Below are 22,024 nucleotides of genomic sequence, written 5' to 3' on the forward strand. Positions count from 1 at the left end.
AAGGGATAGCTCAGTGGTTTGAGCACTGGCCTGCTAAACCCAGGGTTGTGAGTTCAGTCCTCGAGGGGGCCATTTAGGGATCTGGGGCAAAAATAATAGTTGGGGTTGGTCCTGCTTTGAGCAGGGGGTTGAACTAGATGACCTCCAGAGGTCCCTTCCAACCCTGATATTCTATGATTCAGAAACAAACATTGCTTTAGTTTGAAAGGACAGCAGCTAACACCTTCAGAAATGTGACAGACTCTTAGAATTCCTGTAAGAATCTGCTGGTGTTTCACCTTCTGACCTAAGCTGTTGTGTAGATAGGTCCCAGCTTGTACTGTGTGTCAGAAGTGACTTTCTGTTGGGGGGGAGTCTGTGTAAAGAGCCATGCTGTGTCAAGAGGTTGCTGTCCACAGGCAAAGATGATGGTTATTGATGCTGTGCTGTGATTTTTTTTTTACCCTTCCCCTCTGTGCTGTTGTCTTTGTGCACAATTATTCTATGGGGCTACAGGCATTTTCAGGGCCCTTTTCTGTTGCATTGATCCAATAATTTGTTTTCCTGTGCAACAGAGTCATGAAGCTCCAGTCCAGTCGGGGTGGCAGGTGGGTGGAGAAATAAATATGAAGTGTCTTCAAATCTCAGCTTCCTAAGCATTACTCAATAGGCAGTCCTCTTGCTGCCAACCTTGTGACTGTGCTCCAGTGTGAAATTGACTAGGAGCACTATGAATCAGCTACACCCTGGAAGACAGAGTTTATATTTTTTAGACACACAACCCTCTCCTAGTGCACCTCCGTAACCCACTACTAACTGGTATCTTTACTTTTCTCAGCTAGCATGTATTGCTAAACTGTTCAAGACCAACACTGAGAGCCCTACTTTATAATTTGTAGGGTGACTGGAAATGGAATTGAGGGAAATACAAGGATTTCTCCCTGCAGTCTCAAAAGGAAGTATGATGCACACATTGATCTATTGATTAAGCAACCATGGTGCTATGAGAAAACAGACTGAACAAAGGCCCTTCTGTAAAAGACTCAGTGACAAAAGAACACTTAACTGTAAAGCCATGATTATTTCTTATCTAGTTTAGTTTTGGAGAAGCTGTGCTGCTCAGGCTGGCTTTGCAGGCTGACTCTGGGAACTGGGAACATTAGCCCGTGGTTTGAATGATCCTGCTAATGAAACCTGAAATCTTGTTTAACAGCCGTTGTTGCAAAGAAGGAACCAGCATTAATTTTTCTTGGCAGAGAGAGACCTAAATTTTAGGACATGGGTTTCAGATCTACTCTGTTTTTGTTCTGTCTGGTGCAGCTGTATTAGCAGCAGATAATCAGAAGGAAGGGAATGCAGTTTACAGGTATTTATGCTAGCGATCGGCAACCTGTTGCTGCTTCCATGCAGGTTTTGAGGCTTACTGCCTCTTCTGTAACCCATAACTCCATGGTAGCATTTTCTGAAATGTTTCCCGTTCCATGTGCAGAGTCAGGAAGCCGGGTGAAACTGCAGGATCTCAGTGTGTGGATGAGATGATGGTGTAGGGAGGAGTGTTTTACATTTCTTAGTAACTGAGGAACCTTTTGGGAAAGGAGGAGCCTATACATGAAGGATGGGCTCCACATAAACCAAAACGGAAGCAGATTTCTGGAATTTAAAATTAAAAAGGTTGTAGAGGATTTTTTGAACTAAGTGCTGGGGGAAAGCTGACCAGTGTGGAGGAGCACACAGTTTTGTGGAAACATCGGGCTGAATTTATTAAAAGGGAAATTCTATATCCTAGTAAAGATAGGAAAGAAGTTAGTAAAGTGCAGGTAGGAGGTAGTGAGGAGCAGTCAAATGTAAAAGTCTCACTGAAATATAACATATGAAGGCAAGCAACTGAATATTGAGAAACTGTGCAAGTGCTAGTATACAAATGCTTGAAATCTAAATACTAAGATGGATGAACTAGAGTACCTGGCATTAAATGAGGATATTGATATAAGAGGCATCAGGGAAAGTTGATGGAATGAGCATAATCCGTGGGACATGGTGATACTAGGGTACAAAGTATATAGGAATGACAGAAGATTGTGCTGGTGGGGGAGTGGCCCTATATGTGAAAGAGAGCAGAAAGTCAAATAAAGTAAAAATCTTAAATTACTCAAACTATGCCATGGAATCTCTATGGGGAGAAATCCCATGCTTGAATAATAGGAGTATAGCAATAGTAATATACTACCAACCACTTGACCAGGATGGTGACAGTGATTGTGAAATGCCCCAGGAGGTTAGAAAGGCAGAAAATGCAATAATAATGGGGGATTTCAACTTTCTTCACGTTGACTGGATATGTGTCACCTCAAAAAGTGATGCAGTGATAGAATTTCTAGACACCATTGATGACTGCTTCTTGGAGCAGCCAGTCCTGGAACTCCCAACGGGAGAAGCAATTCTTAATTTAGTCCTAAGTCGAACGTAGGATCTGGTACAAGAGGAGAATATAGCTGAACCGATTGGTAATAGGAGTCATAATGTAATTAAAATTAAGATCCTCGTAGGGGGGAAAATGGTAGAGACTCACCACAGTAGCATTTAACTTCAAAAAGGGGAACTACACAAAAATGAGGAAACTAGTTAAATGGAAATTAAAAGGAACTGTCACCAGGGTAAAATGCCTGGAGACTATTGAAAAACACCATGATAGAGATCAAATTAAATGTACACTTCTGCACCCCAGTAAGTATGAGGACCAAAAAAAAAAAACCAACAACAAACCCACCCACTGGCTAAACAGCAGAGTAAAAGAGGCAGTTGAGAGGCAAAAAGGCATTTTTTAAAAATTGGAAGTCAAATTCTACTGAGGAAAATAGAAAGAAGCATAAACTCTGGTAAGTCAAGAGTAAAAGTATAATAGGGCAGGCCAAGAATGAATTTGAAGAGCAGCAAGCTAAGGACACAAAACTAACAGCAAAACATTATTTAAGTCCATCAGAAGCAGGAAGCCTGCCAAACATTCAGTGGGGCCGCTGGACAATGGAGGTGCTTAAGGAGCACTCAGGGAAGACAAGGCCATTGTGGAAAAACTAAATGAATTCTTTGCATCGTTTTTCACCAGAGGACATGAGGGCGATCCTCACATCTGAGCCATTCTTTTTAGGTGACATGTCTGAGGGACTATCCCAGATTGAGTGTCAATAGAGGAGATTTTGGAACAACTGGATAAATTAGTACTAAGTCACCAGGACCAGTTGGTATTCACCCGGTAATTCTGAAGGAACTCGGATATGAAATGGCAAAACTACTAACTATGGTATGCAATCTATCACTTAAATCAGGCTTTGTGCCAGATGACTGGAGGGTAGCTAATATAATGCCTATTTTTAAAAAAGTCTTCAGAGGTGATTCTGGAATTTACAGGCTGGTAAGCTTAACTTCAGTACTAGGCAAATTGGCTGAAAATATAGTAAAGAACAAAATTATCAGCTATGTAGATGAACATGGTATGTTGGGGAAGAGTCAACATGGCTTTTGTAAAGAGAAATCATGCCTCTCCAATCTATTAGGGTTCTTTGAGGGAGTCAACAAGCATGTGGAAAAGGGTGATCAGATTAATAGATGTATTTGGACTTTCAGAAAGCCTTTGACAAGATCCCTTACCAAAAACTCTTAAGCAAACTAAGCAGTCTTGGGCTAAGAGGGAAGGTGCTCTCATGCATCAGTGACTGGGTAAAAGATAGGATGCACAGGGTAGGAATAAATGGTTAGTTTTCGCAATGGAAAGAGGTAAATAGAAGGGTCCCCCAGGGATCTATTGGGACTTCAGCATATTCATACACGATCTGGAAAAGGGGGTAAACAGTGATGTGTCAAAATTTGCAGATGATACAAAGTTACTCCTCATAGTTAAGTCCAAAGCTGACTGTGAAGAGTTACAAAGGGATCTCACAAAACTGGGTGGCAAAATGGTAGATGAAGTTCAGTATTGATAAATGCAAAGTAATGCACATTGGAAAAAAGAATTCCAACTATATGTACAAAATGATGGGGTTTAAATGAGTTATCACTCAAGAAAGAGATCTTGGAGTCACTGTGGATAATTCTCTGAAAACATCCCCTCAATATGCAGCGGCTGTCAAAAATGGTTAACAGAATGTTAGGAACCATTAGGAAAGGGATATATAATAAAACAGAAATATCATAATGCCATATGAATACTGCATGCATTTCTGGCCGGCCCATCTAAAACATATATATTTGAATTGGAAAAGGCGCAAAGAAGGGCAACAGTAATGATTAGGCACATGGAAAAGGTTCCAAACAAGTTAAAATTAAGAAGACAGGTACTGTTGAGCTTAGAAAAGAGACAACCGGGCGGGGGAGGAATATGATAGAGGTCTATAAAATCATGAGTGGTGTGGAGAAAGTGCATAAGGAAGTGTTATTTATCCTTTCACATAACATAAGAATCAGGGGTCGCCCAATGAAATTAATAGGCAGTAGGTTTAAAACAAACAAAAGGAAGTATTTCTTCCCATAACACACATCAGCTTGTGGAGCTTGTTGCCAGAGGATGTTCTGAAGGCCAAAAGTATAACTAGGTTCAAAAAAGAAATAGATACGTTCATGGAGGATAGGTACATCAATGGCTATTAGCCAAGATAGTCAGGTATGTAACCCCATGCTCTGGGTGTCCCTAAAGCTGCAGCTGTCAGAAGCTGGGCCTGGATGACGGGATGGATCACTTGAAATTGCCCTGTTCTGTTCATTCCTTCTGAAGCATCTGGAACTGGCCACTGTCAGAGGACAGGATACTGGTCTAGATGGACCATTGAAGTGACCCAGTATGGCTGTTCTTATGCTCCCTACTTGCCACAATCCCCATTATCTCCTTTACTCTACTCACTCTCACCCAAAAAAGGGACAATGCCTCATTTGCTCTCCCTCCCGTCAGGGAAGACACCAGGGAGAGAGATTCTATTGCACCCATTGTCGTACTGTCTCAGCACATTGTATCTAATCATTGACCATAGTAGAAGAAGGTATATCTAGGTATTTGCAGTGGTAGCACTAGTGTAGATTGAATGCCAGTGGCCACAAATGTTCTGAGGCCTTACATTCACTTAGGTCAATCTAGCTGCATCGCTCAGGGCTGTGAAAAATTTCATGCCTTGCATGAGGTAGTTAGACGCATCTTAGTTGATGGATGAATTCTTCTATCAGCTTAGCTACCGCCTCTGAAAGAGGTGGATTAATTACAGTGACAGAAAAACCTCTCCGTCGATGTAAGGAACAACTGCACTACAGCAGCACAGCTGCAGCACTCTAGTTGTGCCGCTGTAGGGTAGACATGCCTTAAGAACTGTCATGTAAAGCTGCTGTGAGCTGGGTCAGACATCACTATGTGTAATTTTCCAGATACAGAGAAGTTGTCCCTCCAGAAAACATTTGGGTGCAAATGGGCAACAAATTCCATAAGATACTTTGGAATTAAATCTCAAACAATCTGAAACAGCTGTAAGATGTCAATTTTGTGCTGGAACTACAGAGGTATTGATCTCCTCTTCATCACAGGGAAGATTCTTGCCTGGGTCCTACTAAACTGCCTCCCCCCCTTGCTGAGGAACTCCTCCCTGAATCACAGCGAGACTTCAGGTCATCCCGAGACACAACCGACATGATCTTCGTGGCATGACCGATTCAGGAAAAGTGCAGAGAGCAACACCCGGAACTGTCATGCCATTCATTGACCTAACCTAGGCCTTTGACTCTATCAACCATGATGCCCTATGGAAGGTGCTGTGTAGGTTTAGCTGTCCACAGAAATTCATTTCCATCATCAGACTACTCCATGATGAGATGACAGCCACCATTCTGTGCAACGGCTCAGAGACTGAACCATTCATCATTTGCACCGGTGTCAAGCAGGGCTGTGTCATTGCTCCAACACTCTTCTCCATTTTATTTGCCGTGATCCTGATTCTCATTTGCGACCACCTTCCTGATGGAATTGGGAATCAGGATCATATGGATGGCCAACACCTCAATCTTGAACGTCTCCAAACAAAATCTAAGATCACGAGAATTGGCATCACTGACCTTCAGTATGCAGATTCCTGTGTCATTCTTGCACACACACAGGCCAACCTGCAAAGCACCCTAAATCTTTTTGCAGATGCCTATCACAGCCTGGGTCACAGCCATTTTTCGTACCTTGGCAGCCACCTTTCCTAACCAGCCAGCGTTGACACAGAAGTTGAATACAGGTTCAGCTGTGCCAGCACATCCTTTGGAAGACTACTCAAATGAGTATTCAATTATAGGGATCTACAAACAGGTACTAAGATCTTGGTTTACAAGGCAGTTGTCATCCCCACCCTTCTCTATGGGTGTGAGACCTGGGTGACCTACAGACGACATCTCAAGCCGCTGCAGTGGTTCCAGGAATGCTGCTTCAATAGGATTCTCAGGACCAGCTGGGAAGACTGGCACAGTAACATCAGCATTCTCTCTGCAGCCAACATCAGCAATGTAGAAGCGCAGGTCATTAAATACCAACTCCGCTGGGCTGGCCACTGCGTACGTATGCCTGACATTCTCCTCCCGAAGCAAGTACTCTTCTCTCGGTTAAATCAGGGAAGGAGGTCTTGCGGAGGGCATCCGAAGCACTTCAAAGACATACTGAAAGTACATCTTAAAAAGGGAGACATCAGCCCAACACACTGGGAGGACTTGGCGTGAAATGGAACACAGTGGCGTCACACCATACACCAAGCCACCGCCCACTTTGAGGAGAACAGACGTGCTCATGAGACAGAAGCGACAAAGGAGGAAAGAAAGGGCACAACAGTTCAGCCAACAAGTATGTCTCCTCCAAGATTCCATTTCTGTGGGAAAATCTGCAGGGCACGAATTGCGTTCCTCTGCCACTTAAATACTCACCAACGAACCCCCTTGGCAGATGTCATCCTCGCATCGAGGGATAGCAGAAGAAGATGTCAAACCTCTACTTCAGCAAATGAACAAAGTTTGCATGCTGAGGGAAATGCACAGTTTCTTGGTGAGGAAGAATATTTACCGTCAAATTGAATATTTTGCCAAAGATATCCTCCTTGTTTCAAAATCTTCTGGGGAAGCTCTAGCAAGAATACAAAGAATGTTAGAGTTCATACAGAATAAGAAAAGAGAGAGAGTGCAGATACTCTACAGTTCCATTAAACAGGGTGAACTAGTTCTAAATGTTACATGGTACTATCAAGCCAGCCAGCTCAAGCAAACACTGGGTCTTTATTGAACAGGAAAATTGTGGCAATCTAAATATTGCTAGGATAGCACGGATTAAAACAAACCAAATTCACCTATGTACATGTCTTCATGCAATTTATATAAATCCTTCAGCAAAGGCTACTGTATGAGTTTGGGACAGAACCAGAGATAATACATTTATTTTCTTTGCTAATTACCCCCATTGCAAATAATCCAAATTTTAATCCAAATCATACAGCAGAGTTTTGAAGTTTTGGAGAGCCATGAAATACATGTGTTTGGCCAACTGTTCACCAAAGAAACTTTTCTAACTCATTTAGAAACTGAAACCTGCTTTAACTGGCCCACTCTCCTGTGGTACCAGTACTTTCAAGTTAGGCATTATGTTTCCCAATTTCCTAGAAAACTTTTCCATAGAAACCCAACTTTAGTAGAAGTGATGGCTTCTTGTTGATTAGAAAAAAAAATATAACAAATTAATGTCAATCTTTGCTGATGACTTTCTTAACCAAAAAAAGTCTACATATTAATAAAGAAAAAAAGAATTGGATAGACAGATTACCCCAGAGGAACTGGCTTTGATCTGGGAAAAAAGTCAGCAACCTCAGTCTGTACCTAAATAAAACAAAATTCCTTAATATCTATTTCAGTGGTACCTCACACCAGTCAGGTTTTAAAATATATAGAGAGAGTGAATGGGGATAAAAGTTGGTGAAATTGTGTTGAAAGAGGTATGGTACACCTGTCCGGTTATTAGAGAATTTTGGGATATGCTTCATAATGAAATATTATAAATGTTGGATAATTATTACTGTGCCCAGAGTCCCAGGGGAGCCAGCTGAGGTCACTCAATTAAGGTGAACTGCAAAGAATGGGGCAGACAATCCCCAAAGCTGGTGGATATTCCAACACTTAGATTTACCAAGCCAGCACAAAACAGCTTCTGTAATACCTCACTGGTTACCCAGAAGCCAACAACATAGTTCCTTAAAGTAACCCAGCCTTAGGCCTCCACCCAGATACCCAAGTCAAATCTGATGAGGATTACTGAAAAGCTTATTCATCATATAAGAAAGTTCTACCAATCCCAAAAGATCGGACACTTTGCCTCCCAGGTTAATGAATATTCCAGATCTTACCCAAATACACGCTTATAGCCAATTCTTCTTAACCAAACTAAAATTTATTAAAAAAGAAGAGAGAGAGTATTGGTTAAAAGATCAATATACATACAGGCATGACTTCAATTCTTGAGATTGAATTCATAGCAGAGACGGTGAGCTTTGTAGTTGCAAAGAGTTATTTCAGAAATAGTTCATAGGGTATAGTCCAAATGTTTATATTCAGGGTGGTCCAGTCAGGTCTGGGATCTCAGCCTTATGACTTAAGCTTCCCCTGCATGAAGCATCAGGCAGGTCTGAGATAAATAGGATTGGGACCCAAGGCATCTTTTTATAGTTTGGCGTCCTTAGGCGAACAATAGGCAATCACAGATACTTTGAAGTGGACCTGTTTCCTAAGTGTCACCGGTAATTAGCTACACAGATTTACATAAGGCAGTTTATCCATTAGACAGTCTATCAGAAACTTTAAAGTGACATCTAGACAATGACATTATTTCACCCAAGATTCATCTAAATGTTAATATTCCCTTTTGATCTCTGAATTAATAGCTATAGTGACAGACAGGAACTGTCTGTTTACATGGCTAAGCATTAAACAAGATATCAGTAAACACAATTAGTATCACCTTTAATTTCTAACAATATAGGTTTGCATTTCAGAGTTCTAGCCTATCTAACATGGAATGGCCCTAATTACCATTTACATACCTTTCTAACATGTCTCTAAAGTTTGAACCTGGGTCAATTATCCTGCAGGATGCTTAACCCTTTCTGGCCACGCGTCACACTTTGTGTAAGATTCGTTGCAGTTATATAACAGTGGCAGCAGCAGTGATTTGCATGGTCATATTTTAGTTAGATAACGTCACAATTACCAAATGATTACCAAAAATCCCCAGGAGGATTACCAAATGATCCTTTGATAATCCTGCTGGTGGAATTGGTCAGGTTCAAAGAATTAATTTCACATCTGCTAATAGCTGCTAGGTTACTGATACTGCCTCATTGGAGGGGGGGAAAAAGCCCCACATTAGAGGAATGGCTCCAAAAAATATGGGGCATTGTTATGGAAAGAATAATGCATCAATTCCATACTCAACAAAACAGAGGGCCAATAAATACTTAGATGTTTGGTTACCATTGATTATTCAAAGTACATTCCCCTGCACATAAATCCTAGCATACGTATCTGATTTTTTTAATATTAAGGTTGATGGACATGGCTGGTTTGATAAATATGAGTAGTCAGGAGTTGCACTCACTGCAATCACCAGCAAACACAGCGTGGCTAGTGGAAAGTGACTCACTCTAATATGGTAACACCCTACTAAATAGAGATTTGATTATTCTATTTCTGCGTAATGTTTCTCTAAAAAAGATAAGCTCAGTGTTGTAATCATTAATGCTTTGTTTCTGATTTATGTAGTAATGATTTGTAAACCTGTTAAAACTTCCTATGTAGTTATTTTAAATAACGAAGTCACCAGCTGCCTGGATCACTGTCTAAAAGCAGCGCTCTCCCATTGTTGCAGTCACTCTGTAGCTGACCCATCGCTAGCAAACGTGGGATATGTTTCAGAAAGCAGGCTAGTGTAAACATAACCTGGTTGTATGCTAGGGAATAATCCTGCACTCACAGGGAGATGGACGGAATAGGACTCTTCATATCAACATGTGGCTCCCTTCAGATCCAGTCACTGTCACTTCAGTTATTGACCAGAATAGAATTCAGCCTTCCCTCCTAGCCAGGGGAACTCAAGATCCAAACTCAGCTCTCCTCCCCAGCCTTGTGACATGGTGAAGCTGTACACGGCTGTTACCAATCTACTGCATTGTCCTTTGCCCCTACCATGCCCTACTCTCAACATTACTCTGTCGTTTAAAACAAGGTTGTAATTATACTGCAGACCGGGTCTCTTAGCTTAGAATTTACCACGGCTGCTTGTTCACTCACCGAATTGGCTTGAACATCCAGAAATAAGGAGAATATTTGTTCTGAGTGTCATGGCTGCCTCTAAGGAGAAGATAATTTAAATTTCCTTGTCTTTGGTGCAAGCTAAGACACAAAGCTGCAATTTTCAATCTTTGCCTAAAAGCAAGTCAGATTTAAATTGTACAGAACACTGGTGTTCATATCGGTCTTGTGTCCTCTTTTCAATGTGGCTCTGGTGCCACTCCATTCTTTTGTTACTGTGCATAATTGTGGAAAGTAGAAGCTTGACAGAAACTTTGTTTGTTTTTCAGAATAAGGACAATGGTGAACCTGAGAATAAGCAGTTTAGAGAAGACGACGAAGAGGATGCCACCAAACACAAGTAATTCGTTTATTTTTCAGACGGATGTCTCTGACTGTGTGTTGTCTTAGTGCTGCTTTCCATGGTTTGCTAATTAGGATCTTTCCGTGGCTTCCAGTGCCCAGATATCTTACTGTGAATTACTCTCTCAGTGAAGATTATCTGACATTGAGGGAATACAGTGAAAAACCACACACAGTGCAGCCCTAGTAAAAAGGAAATTATCAGTCAGAAGTTTTCCATTTCAGACACTTTAGGAAATGCAAACAGCCCTTCTGTTTGGGAATAATTCTCAGGGTATGTCCACACAAAGGAAAACCCTTGGCTGGCCAGTGCCAGCTGACTCCAGTGCGACTCTGTTTCATGGCCATGTAGACTTCCAGGCTCCAGCAGGAGCTCTGGGACCTTCCCGCTTCACAGGGTCCTAGAGCCTGAGTACCAGCCTGAGCCCAGACATCTCCTCAGCAATGGAACAGCCCCGCAGCCCGAGCTCTGCAAGCCTGAGTTGGTTGGCACGGGCCAGCCATGGGTGTCTAGTTGCTGTGTAGACATACCTTTAGGGCAGGGGTGGGCAAACTATCCAGCCCGCAGGATTGCCCCCTATGGCGCCGCAGGCCCCGCGCCACTCTCAGAAATGGCCGGCACCACGTCCCTGTGGCCTGGGGGTGGGGGGAGGCACAGGGCTGTGTGTGTTGCCCTTGCCTCCAGGCACCGCCCTCCGCAGCTCCCGTTGGCCGGGAACAGGGAACTTCGGGGGTGGTACCTGGAGGCGTGGCAAGGACAGTGCGCGGATCCCTGTCCCGTCTACACCTCCCCCGGGCAGTGCAGGGCCGTGGTTCCGGCCACTTCCCGAAGCGGCGGGGCGTGGGGCCCGGGCAGGCCTGGAGCCTGCCTTGGTCCTGGTGCGCTCCGCTGCCACCCTGGAACCGCTTTAGGTAAGCGGCACTGGGCCGGAGCCCGAACCCCTCCTGCATCCCGCCCCCCAACTCCCTGCCCTAAGCCCCCTGCCTGTACCTCGCACCCCTCCTGCACCCCAACCCCCTGCCACACCCTGCACCCCTACTTCCTGCCCTGAGCCTCCTGCTACACCCCCCACCCCTCCTGCACCCCAACCCCTTGCCACACCCTGCACCCCTATTCCCTGCCCTGAGCCTCCTGCTACACTCCACACCCCTCCTGCACCCCAACCCCCTGCCTTGAGCCCCTTCATACACCCCCGCACCCCTCCTTTGCCCCAATCCCTTGCCCTGATCCCGTTCCTACACACCGCACCCCCTCCCACACCCTGCACTCCGTCATGCACCCCAACCCCCTGCCCTGCATACAATTTCCCCACCCAGTTGTGGCCCTCGGCCCAAAAGGTTTGCCCACCCCTGCCTTAGGGACTGACACACAAGGGGAAGGCCATCCCAAACAGGATTATCAGAATCTGAACACAATTTAGCCTCTTCCATGGTTATATCTTTGTCTCCTCCTGCCCTGCCTTAAGTATGGAGTTATTTTTGGCACCCATGAGCGAAGGGCCAAAGGCCAAATGGGGCTCACATTAATGGTGGCCTGCTGCTGTGCTTTCCTTGTAGCTGCAAGGTGTAAAGACAGAGTTGATCAGTTACAGGCTTTTCTTGATGGCAAAATCTGCTAACTCCTTAGTTGGTTTTGCCACCGATAAGTATTTGCGGGTCCCAACAGAGGACGCGGGGGCTTTGAATTTAGTGTGCGATCAAGGGAATTTCACGTTCTTCCTCACCATCTGGCAGTGTAGAAATCCCCCTGCTGGAGAGCTCCATTTGAACTGCTGCTTCTGCACATGAACACTTGCTCAATGATGCCGACAGGAGCAGAGTGACATATTGTGTCCCTGGTCTGTTTCAATTCTGCTGCGGAAGTGTGTGGGCAAGGACTGCCCGGGTGCCATTCTGCACTGGTGCTGAGAGCGGCTCTTGGGATGGAGCAGGGTGAAGAGGCAAACTTGTGTATCAAACTGTTCTTGTGCCTGAAAGGGTAGCGGGGCCTTGCAGAAGGTAAGTGAGCCGACATGCCACGAGTTGAAGGTACAGAGCCCGGTGAATAATGAATGAGCTGCTATTACATTTCAGCCCTCTGCCACTTGATATACCGAGTGAGCAACAAGATGATGCATATTGTGACGCGGTGACGAGACGTGTCAGACCTGTGGCATCTCTGCCATACGAGATGGCATTATTGTGCCATCAGGGATGCATCCTTACATCCACACCCTGGTTTATAATGATATTAGCCATGTTCTCTTTGGAGAACCCTAACTGTGACGGAAAAACAGCCTCTATTCACTTTCAGCCCTATAGTTCCTCCCTTTTAAATGTTGATGTCTTGTCAGGCAGCACAGTGAGGAGCTCGAACTGTGCCAGAAGTCACATTGTTTCATACCAAATCTTCAGCCTGTGAACTCTGGAGTTGGCAAACCACCTTCTCCTCCAGGGACTACTGGAAACTCTCATAATCTCCTGACCTCTGGCTGGTGCCATAAAGGCCAAAGGGTCTTTCCACTTGTGTACGGAGTCCTTGAAACTTCAGAGCAGCTGTACGAGAGAAGAAAGCTTTAAGCGTGACACCAGCTGCTCCCTGTCAGAAGTCAGTTTTGTATCAGTGGGCCCAACGCTGCCCACGGATGCATGCTCACGGCTAGGTCAGGGGGAGTCGCATGCTTTGGAAGGCACAATTGATTGTAAAAAGAGTAAAGTTTGCGTTCTGTAGCAATTACTACCCGATAGATTGCAAGACCCTTGTGTGTGTCTGTCCAACTACTCGCTGTGTTGTCAGGATCCAAATGTAACTTTGCAAGGCAAATTAGAACAGTCTCTTCTCTGTAGCGGATGTTTGAATCTCAAATTCAGTTTTAACTGTTCAGCTGATAGAGAGATTAGCTCTGCAATTCAACTTCTCTGATGTACTGAAGAATTTCACTATTAGCTCACTCCTTTACCAGACAAATATTCTTTTAAAAATAGGGGTGGCCTACAGCTCCAGGAACCTGATACCTTGCTTCCATTCTAGATGTGCATCTTCCAGTAGTGTCTCTGAACTCCCCCAGTCCCTTGAAACAGGTCCTAGTGTGTGTACTGCCATAGTGCTCGTGAGTCTGGCTAGTCGCTAAAGGTGGGCTGATCAGGTTGATCCTGAACTTGAGAAGCAGTAGGCTCCAGAAATCAAAGCGTATGGGACAGCTGCTAACTGTACCATAGTTAAGGTTGCAGCAGCATTTCTGTAGCACTGCAGAGGCTATGCAGCAGGCTAAGGAAAACCCTGTTGTCTGGAGTTGAAGACAACCAAAATCTTGATCCAGGCAAATGAATTGTAATTGTCCACTAAATAATCTTGTGACCTACGCTTACACCCTGGATATATCATCTAACCAATGTGACTGACCTAAGTCTGAAAAAAGAGAACCGAGCCGCCAGCTTTGGTTTCCTTGTGAAAACCATCAGAAGAAAATTATTTAGTTGCCTGCCTCCTCCACCAGCTTTGCTAAGCTGCTTCTGGCTGTCTTTGGCCAGCTGTACCTCCTGCTACACTTGAGGTTGGGAGGGAGGATCACATGTTGCCAACAGTGTAGCTACCAGGTTGCTATGTGGCTGAATTAATAAATGCAAAGTAATGCACATTGGACAGCATAATCCCAAAGATACACACAAAATGATAGGGCCTAAATTAGCTGTAAACACTCGAGAGAGAGATCTTGGAGTCATTGTGGATAATTCTCGGAAAACATCGCCTCAATGAGCAGTAGCAGTCCAAAAAAAGGTAACAAAGTGTTCAGAGCCGTTAGGAAACGGCTACATAGTAAAACAGAAAATACCATAATGCCACCGTATAAATCCATGATATTCCCACACCTTGAATCCTGCAAGTCTTGGATGGCGAGCAGTGGCTGCAGAACTTTCGGATGAGGAGAGCCATTTTATGGGACTGTGTGCTGAGCTTGCCCCCACCCTGCGACGCAAGGACATGAGACTTGAGAGCTGCCCTGCCAGTGGAGAAGCGCGTGGTGCTTGCAGTCTGGAAGCTGGCTACTCCAGACAGCTACCGATCAGTCGCTAATCAGTTCGGAGTGGGCAAGTCTACTGTTGGAATCGTGTTGATGCAAGTTTGCAGGGCTATTAATCGCATCCTGCTCAGAAGAACCTTGACTCTGGGCAACGTGCGTGACATTGTGGATGGCTTTGCACAAAGGGGTTTCCCTAACTGTGGAGGGGCGATAGATGGCACGCATATTCCAATTCTGGCACCAGACCACCTAGCCTCCGAGTACATAAATTGGAAGGGTTATTTCTTGATGGTTCTCCAGGTGCTTGTGGATCACTGTGGGCATTTCACATACATTAATGCAGGCTGGTCTGGAAAGGTGCATGATGCACACATCTTTCAGAACACAGGCCTGTTCAGGAAACTGCAAGGCAGGACTTTCTTCCCAGACAAGAAGATTGCTGTCGGGGAAGTCAAAATGCCCATCGTGATCCTTGGAGACCCTGCCTACCCTTTAATGCCATGGCTCATGATACCCTACCCAGGGAGCCTTGACAGCAGCAAGGAGCGGTCCAGCAACAGGCTGAGTCGGTGCAGAATGGCTGTTGAGTGCTTTTGGCTGTTTAAAGGGCCGCTGGCGCTGTCTGTATGGGAAGCTGGACCTGACCGATGACAACATCCCCACGGTTATAGCCGTGTGCTGTACCCTACATAACATTTGTGAAGGGAAGGGTGAAAGCTTCACTCAGGCATGGACTGCTGAGGTTTAATGCCTGCAGGCTGAATTTGAACAGCCAGAGAGCAGGGCTATTAGAGGGACCCAGTGCAGGGCCGTAGGGATTAGGGATGCCTTGAGGGAGCAGTTCGATGCGGAAAGCCACCAGTAATGTTTAGTGCCCTGCAGGGGAGTGAAGTGCAGTGGTTCCAATGCTAGCAGGCATATTTGTTTGCTACGTATGATGCACTGATGAGCAGTGCCTGTTGCTTTCCTGGGCTACGGTATCTTTTACTTAATGCAATAACGAATGTTTCCAAAACCAAAAAAAAAAAAATCATTTATTGAAAAGAAACACAACTGCTGGAGAACCAAACATGGCATGACACATCTGTGCTGTGTGGGAGGAGGGAAGGGGGTGGGTGGGGAACGGAACAATCACAGATTTGCGTATGTCCTGTTATCATATTCAGCCTTTCAGTCTGGAGTGCCGTGCAATGAGTGCTGCACTTCAGGCTGGCTAAAATGCATGGTGATGGGGGTTGAGTGCAGTGGGTAAGGGTCGTAGTTTGCAGGGCTGGGTGGTGAAGTTACAGGTGTTGGAGGCAGCTGGTGGTGATAAGAAACCGGATGTTGGGGAAAGTGGATTGGTGGTGACATAGGGTCACAAGGGAAAGAGTTTTGGGACAAGGGGGGGCGAGGGGCGGGCACGGATCTGCTCCGTATGTAGTGCTACAAGCGCCTGCGTCGAGTCTGCTTGGCGCTCCATAATGCTTAGGAGCCGCTCTGTGGTTTGTTGCCAGCGATCTGCATTCTCCTGGCGGAGCCTCCTTTCGGTCTCCCGCAGTTTTTGATTTTCAGTAAGGGATTGCCGCATGACTTCATGCAGAAGGTCCTCCTTGCTTCTTCGCAGCCGCTTCCTGAGTCTGTGCAGCCTTTCGGCCGTTGATAACAAGGACGGCTGGGATCTCAAGGATGCATCTGTAAAGCCAAAATGCAACATTGAACAGAGGCAGCATTGTTCACAGTAGGCAGAGCAACGATTCGGCTGATCTTAAAGACAAGCACATTGTACACAACAACACAAACTGCCTGTCCCAAGCGCACGTAACCCATGAGAGCCCTGAAATGGTAAGTAACCACAGGGGCAGGGGGGACTGATTGTTCCAGGGCTGTACTGTCCTCTGGGGTCCTGTGTCTCGGGGAGAGCCAACAGCTGCAGGAGGCTGCTATACTCAACACTGTCCCCACATTTTCCACAGGATGGGTTAGTCCTGGAAGATATCTCGCTGCTGAGGGTGACCTGGGGAAGCAAGGGAAGGTCTTCTACTACACTGCAGCTTCCGCCTTCGCCCTTATGCCGCTTGCCTGTGTGCAGCTACGGTCCCCCTGCCCCTCACGGCACAGAGGCGCAGACATGTTAGCCTGACTGGGACAAGGACCACAGTAGCTTTGCCAAAGAACCTGTGCAGCTTTGGCTTGAGACCCTCAATGAGATAACTGAGGCCGATTACCGCGATGTAGTAAGGTAATAATTGGAGATATACCAATCTCCTAGAACTGGAAGGGACCTCGAAAGGTCATCGAGTCCAGCCCCCTGCCTTCACTAGCAGGACCATTTTTTGCCCCAGATCCCTAAGTGGCCTCCTCAAGGATTGAACTCACAACCCTGGGTTTAGCAGGCCAATGCTCAAACCACTGAGCTCCCCCCCGAGAGAGCACAGCAAAGCCCTATTCCGCATCTAGGCATGCACGCAGCTCTAACCCTTCTTTCTGTAACCCTACTTGCCCCAACAGCCTGCACCTAACAACTGCTTACCAGGCACCTCCTCCGCTGTTTGTTCTTCCCCAAGCACCGTCTGCTGCGACTGGCTACCTTCCTCCTGGCTTGAAAACAGCTCCTGGCTGCATGCATCTAGGGATGCCGGGCCATCCTCTGGCTATGGGCCCCGCTCCTCCTCAGCACCCTCACTCCCGCTTTCTTTCTCCTGCCTTGTTGCACTCTGGGCTGCTGTGGCCTCTGTAGTGTCCATGGTGCTCTTCGGAGTGGAGGTGGGGTCGCCCCCTAGTATCTAGTCCAGCTCTTTGTAGAATCGGCAGGTCGTGGGGGCAGCACCAGAGTGGCAGTTTGCCTTCCACACTTTGTGGTAGGCGTTCCGCAGCTCCTTCACTTTGATTCTGCATTGTACTGCGTCCCGGTCATGGCCCCTTTCTATCATGGCCCTTGATATCTGCCTGTAGGTATCATAATTCCTATGGCTGGAGCGCAGCTGGGACTGGACAGCTTCCTCCCCCCAAACACTGATGAAGTCAGTACCTCTCCATTGCTCCATACTGGGGATCGCCTGGCACATGGAGGCATGGTCATGTCGAAAGATGCGCTGAGAGCACTTCATGCGTTGCTGAGCAAACAGGAAGGGGACTTTCAGAATTCCCAGAGAATTTAAAGGGCGGGTCTGATGGTTGGTCACCTGAGGACAGGGCAGTAGACTTCAAAGTGATGACCAGAGTGGCTAGAACAGGCATTGTGGGACACTTCCTGGAGGCCGATCAGAGCGCATTAATAGACCAAGGCGTCCACACTGGCACTGTGGCGCTCCAGCCCAGGCTTAGCAAGCTCTATGCTTCTCGTGGAGGTAGATTACCAGGGGCGCTCCAGCTGCAGAGTCCGGGCGCTCTACGTGCCTTGCCAGTATGGACACCTCTGGGGCTGATTTAATGTGCTCCAAGTCGCAAGTGTAGCCAAGGCCTAAGAAACCTTCTATTCCTCCTCTTTCCACAAGCTTTTGTGCTGCAAGATACCAACACAAAAGTGAGTGCTGAATAGGCCTCTCTACGAAAGTGTCAAACCCTTGGCAATTCTTGCTCCCATACATCTTTAATCACCGAACTTGACTCTGGTGATTCACCTTGAACATAGTGGCAAGGAGCTTGTGTGCTTTATTTACCACTTTCTCCAGACTCTTGATCAGGAAACAACCGTTAGGATCAATTGTGAGCTGCCACTCACATGGACGATGTCCTGCAATTGCAAAGGATGGGTGCAGGTGGACTCTGGCCCTTCCTATTGATTGCTTTCTATGATTTGGAGAAAGCAGGTTACTTACGTAAGGTAGGGCTGTTCTTGCGACTACTGATCTCATGCCTCATTCCCATAAACCATCATTCACTGATGAGTTAAACCTCCACCCCATGAAAGAAATGCTCTGAGCTTGGAAATTATACTGTAGTTCTGCAATCTGGGCTTGTGGCTCGTGAGGAATGTCAGAGAATGCATGGCAGGGGTGGAGGAGAGTGAAAGGCGTGACCTGTGACTTAACCAGCCATGCTAGCAATTAAACTTCACAAGGCTGTAATTAATCCGCTGCTGGCATTTCAGCACTTAGTCATCCTTAAGAATTACAACTCCACACAGTGCTGCTTGCGGAGAATTATTTCCTGGGAGGAGTTGCAGGAAGCCAGGGCTGTGAAGTGCCCTCTCCCCTGGTTTATGGCAGGATGTCATGGGTCAGGTTGAAACAGCCAGTCTTCAGATTCCATACACACAAAGTAAGATGGCAAACCTGCCTAGCAATAGATTGGAAAGGAAGAACAACAAGGGTGATACCAGAAACAACTTCTGTGCAAATACAGAGCCTTTGTGCTTTGGAAAGTGGTACCTATTTCTTGGCTGTTGTAGTTACTTTTCTACAGGAGAGACCACTGTTGCTATATGCAGGGGTAACACCTGACCCTTAATGATGGTCTGCGTTTGTTTACCCCTGTGGACACATTGTTAGTAGCCCACTGTCCTGGTAGTGAGAGTTGAGCCTGTTAATGTCGTCCTGATGTGGCCTGGGGTCCTTGACTGACATCTTGACATCTTCTTCATCCTTTTGCTGCCAGGGTCTGAGCATGTGCCACCTCCACAGTGCTCCCACCTGCTGCCGTTCCTGGAAGTGAGGACAGACTCCAGTCTAAATTCCACTTAAACAATTGTCCCAGTGCCTGAGGGCTAGATAGGGGGATAAAAAGCAGCTGACTCTTCCCAACCTGGGTAAAACCAAAGTGAGGCTGATAGAGAGGAGAAGCACTTTTAGGAACTGTTAGGAGCTTTGATCTCTCCCTCTGAGGACTCCTATCCTCCGATGGTCAAGGTGGAGCTTGGACTTCGTGTCCTACAGGATTCAGTGCTACTCCTTGATGCTCCAATAGCAGTAACCAGCAGTGCTGCTTCACTTCTGAGGCTAGCTAGATGTGCTCCCTTCCTTCAGCTGAGCACCAAGTGATAGCGATACAGGCTTCCGTCCAGGATAGACTGTTGCAACAGGGTCTACCTGGATTTTATGGTGAAGGCTCCACACAAGTATTAGCTGGTCCAACACACAGTGGTTCACCTGCTAAACAGAGATTGACTGCACATTGCGCTGGTGCTTCGCACTGCATTAGCTCCCTCCCTGTGCAATTCCAAATCTGCCCTTGCTGTGCCAAGGCAGTCTGTCTTAGAGCCCTCTCCCCATATCCACCACAACAGCTGCAATCAGCAGGGACAGTGCAGCTGAAAGACCCTAGCATGAAAGCGTTCTCGGCCAGCCCTGCAAATTCTTGACAGCAGACTTTTGGCAGCACAGTTCATGATCTGCCGGTCTCGTCACTGCTGGGGTGCTACTCGAGTTCGACGGGGGCAGTCTCTTTGCACAAAGGTTTCCTCCATGCCTGCAGAATGGTTGGTAGTGTGTGTCTGAGACAACCAAGTAAGGAAGCCGTTGTAAGGGATGGAGGATATGTGGTCCTTTCCAGATGGAATTGCTGCGATTCGTAACTTGGGAATATGGCCCCTAGATGCAATGCTGACACATGCCTTAGCTAAGGTCAGATTTTGGATTTTGTCTGTCAGGGGAGCTCATTCTGTTGTGCTGCCATGAAGCTGCCAGGCTGGTCCCAGGTTCTGTGATTCTTTGGGTAGCTCTAAATCTGTTTTGTAATTGGTGGTTAGATTATTTGTATCCAGTTGGAATGTGCCCAATAATCTGGGCAGGCATCATGTGAGACATGATGGGCACATGGCACCTGCATGTGCTTGAAGCCCTTCTACTTCAGCTGTGCTTAGCAGCATCCAGAATTGGCTATTTCCCCCTTGCTCACGTGGTCCCTGAGGAATCCCTCTTGAGAAACCAGACACCTCTCCAGCCTGTGTTGTTTTGGGGTCTGACAGGCTAATGATGTGCTTGTTTTTTTGACATTCCTAAAGTGCCTAAAGGAGCCCTAGGCAGCGGCTTGGGGAAGATAGAATGTGCTTCAACACGCTCAGTTATTTTAGTGAAAGCAGCCAACCTACAATGCATGGCAACACACTGATTCTGAAGTTAAATTGTCTTTGAGGAGAAGGCAGTGGGGAGCTACTTTTCCCTCTCTTTGTTTCTCGTTCCTTTTCTGCCCTTCGTTGGGTAAGGAATCCAGGCATGATGGGAAAGAACTGCACCATTTTAAGCAGACAATAGTTTCTGGACTTCTGTGTTGGCAGGTCCTTTAGAAATGCATTTGCTTCCTGCCCCAGGAGGTGGTACTGTGGTAGAGCTCTTCTCTTTGTGATTGGACAAGAGGTGGTCTCGGCCAGATGAGAGAGCTTTTATTTTATTTTTAACAGTAGAGTAATATACTCTCAGAAAAAAATTCTTGGTTGCTATGTCAACAACAGAGCAAATACAGCAAATTCCGTGCATGAGAATATGAAGGATGATAAATAGAGTAGCTTGAAAATGTAAGAACCCTTCATTCCAAGTCAGTCTGCTGAGATTGAGGGTCAAGGATGGATGGATGGATGGCTGCTAGACCCAGAAATACCAAAGGAAGTAGATGGTGGTAGATATGAAAGGGTAACCTTGAAAACTATGTGGGAAATGGGTTATTAAAGCATGGGAAAGTTCAACAACAGGTAGAGAGGAAAATCTTAGCACCTTCCATACTACGACCTACAAACAGCACCCCAAGAGATAGGAACATAGTATTCCCATTTTATACATGGATAAACTGAACCAGAGAGAGGTAAATTGACTTGCCCAAGATCACACACAGCAGGTTAGTGGTGGAACTGTCTGTAGAAATAGACAAAAGCAGAAAAGTTCAAGAATGTAAGGCTGCAAATTCTTCTTCCAGAAATACAGAAATCTTTGTCCAAATGCCTTGGACATATTAAACAACTCTGCCTGTAAAGGTTCAAATTGGAAGTAAAAAAAAGGGCAAAGAGACTCCAGGAGAACCAGGTAAAGAGATCAAGGTAACGTACATAAATTCTTTACATGTTGAAGCAAAGAATCAGTGTGACTGTGGGCCACCTAGACCATAGGTTCTCAACCTCTTTCTTTCTGAGGCCCCCCCAACATGCTATAAAAACTCCATGGCTACCTGTGCCACAATAGCTGGTTTTCTGCATATAAAAGCCAGGGCCGGTGTTAGGGGGTAGCAAGCAGGGCAGTTGCCTGGGCATTGCTCAGGCTTCAACTTCAGTCTTGGGTGGTGGGGCTCAGGGATCTGGGCTTCAGCCCCATGCGGTGGGGCTTCGGCTTTCTGCCCTGGGCCCCAGCGAATCTAATGCTGGCCCTGCTTGGAGGCTTCCTCTGAAACCTGCTCGAGGGCCCCGGAGGGGGCCCCAGACCCCTGGTTGAGAACTACTGGCCTAG

At 46.2% G+C, this 22,024-nt stretch overlaps 1 protein-coding gene across 2 annotated transcripts in view; it reads left to right on the forward strand.

The window, feature by feature from the left end:
• Window positions 1-22,024, forward strand: part of CCDC12 (coiled-coil domain containing 12) — a 75,011-nt gene that overhangs the window by 34,363 nt on the left and 18,624 nt on the right. For both annotated transcript variants that reach the window (XM_039527770.1, XM_039527769.1), the window contains exon 2: window positions 10,599-10,669. In XM_039527770.1, the coding sequence (XP_039383704.1) occupies window positions 10,599-10,669 (71 nt within the window). The remainder of the gene's footprint in view (window positions 1-10,598; window positions 10,670-22,024) is intronic.

Source organism: Mauremys reevesii, linkage group 2, assembly GCF_016161935.1.
Source record: "Mauremys reevesii isolate NIE-2019 linkage group 2, ASM1616193v1, whole genome shotgun sequence".
NCBI classification, from domain to species: Eukaryota; Metazoa; Chordata; order Testudines; family Geoemydidae; genus Mauremys; species Mauremys reevesii.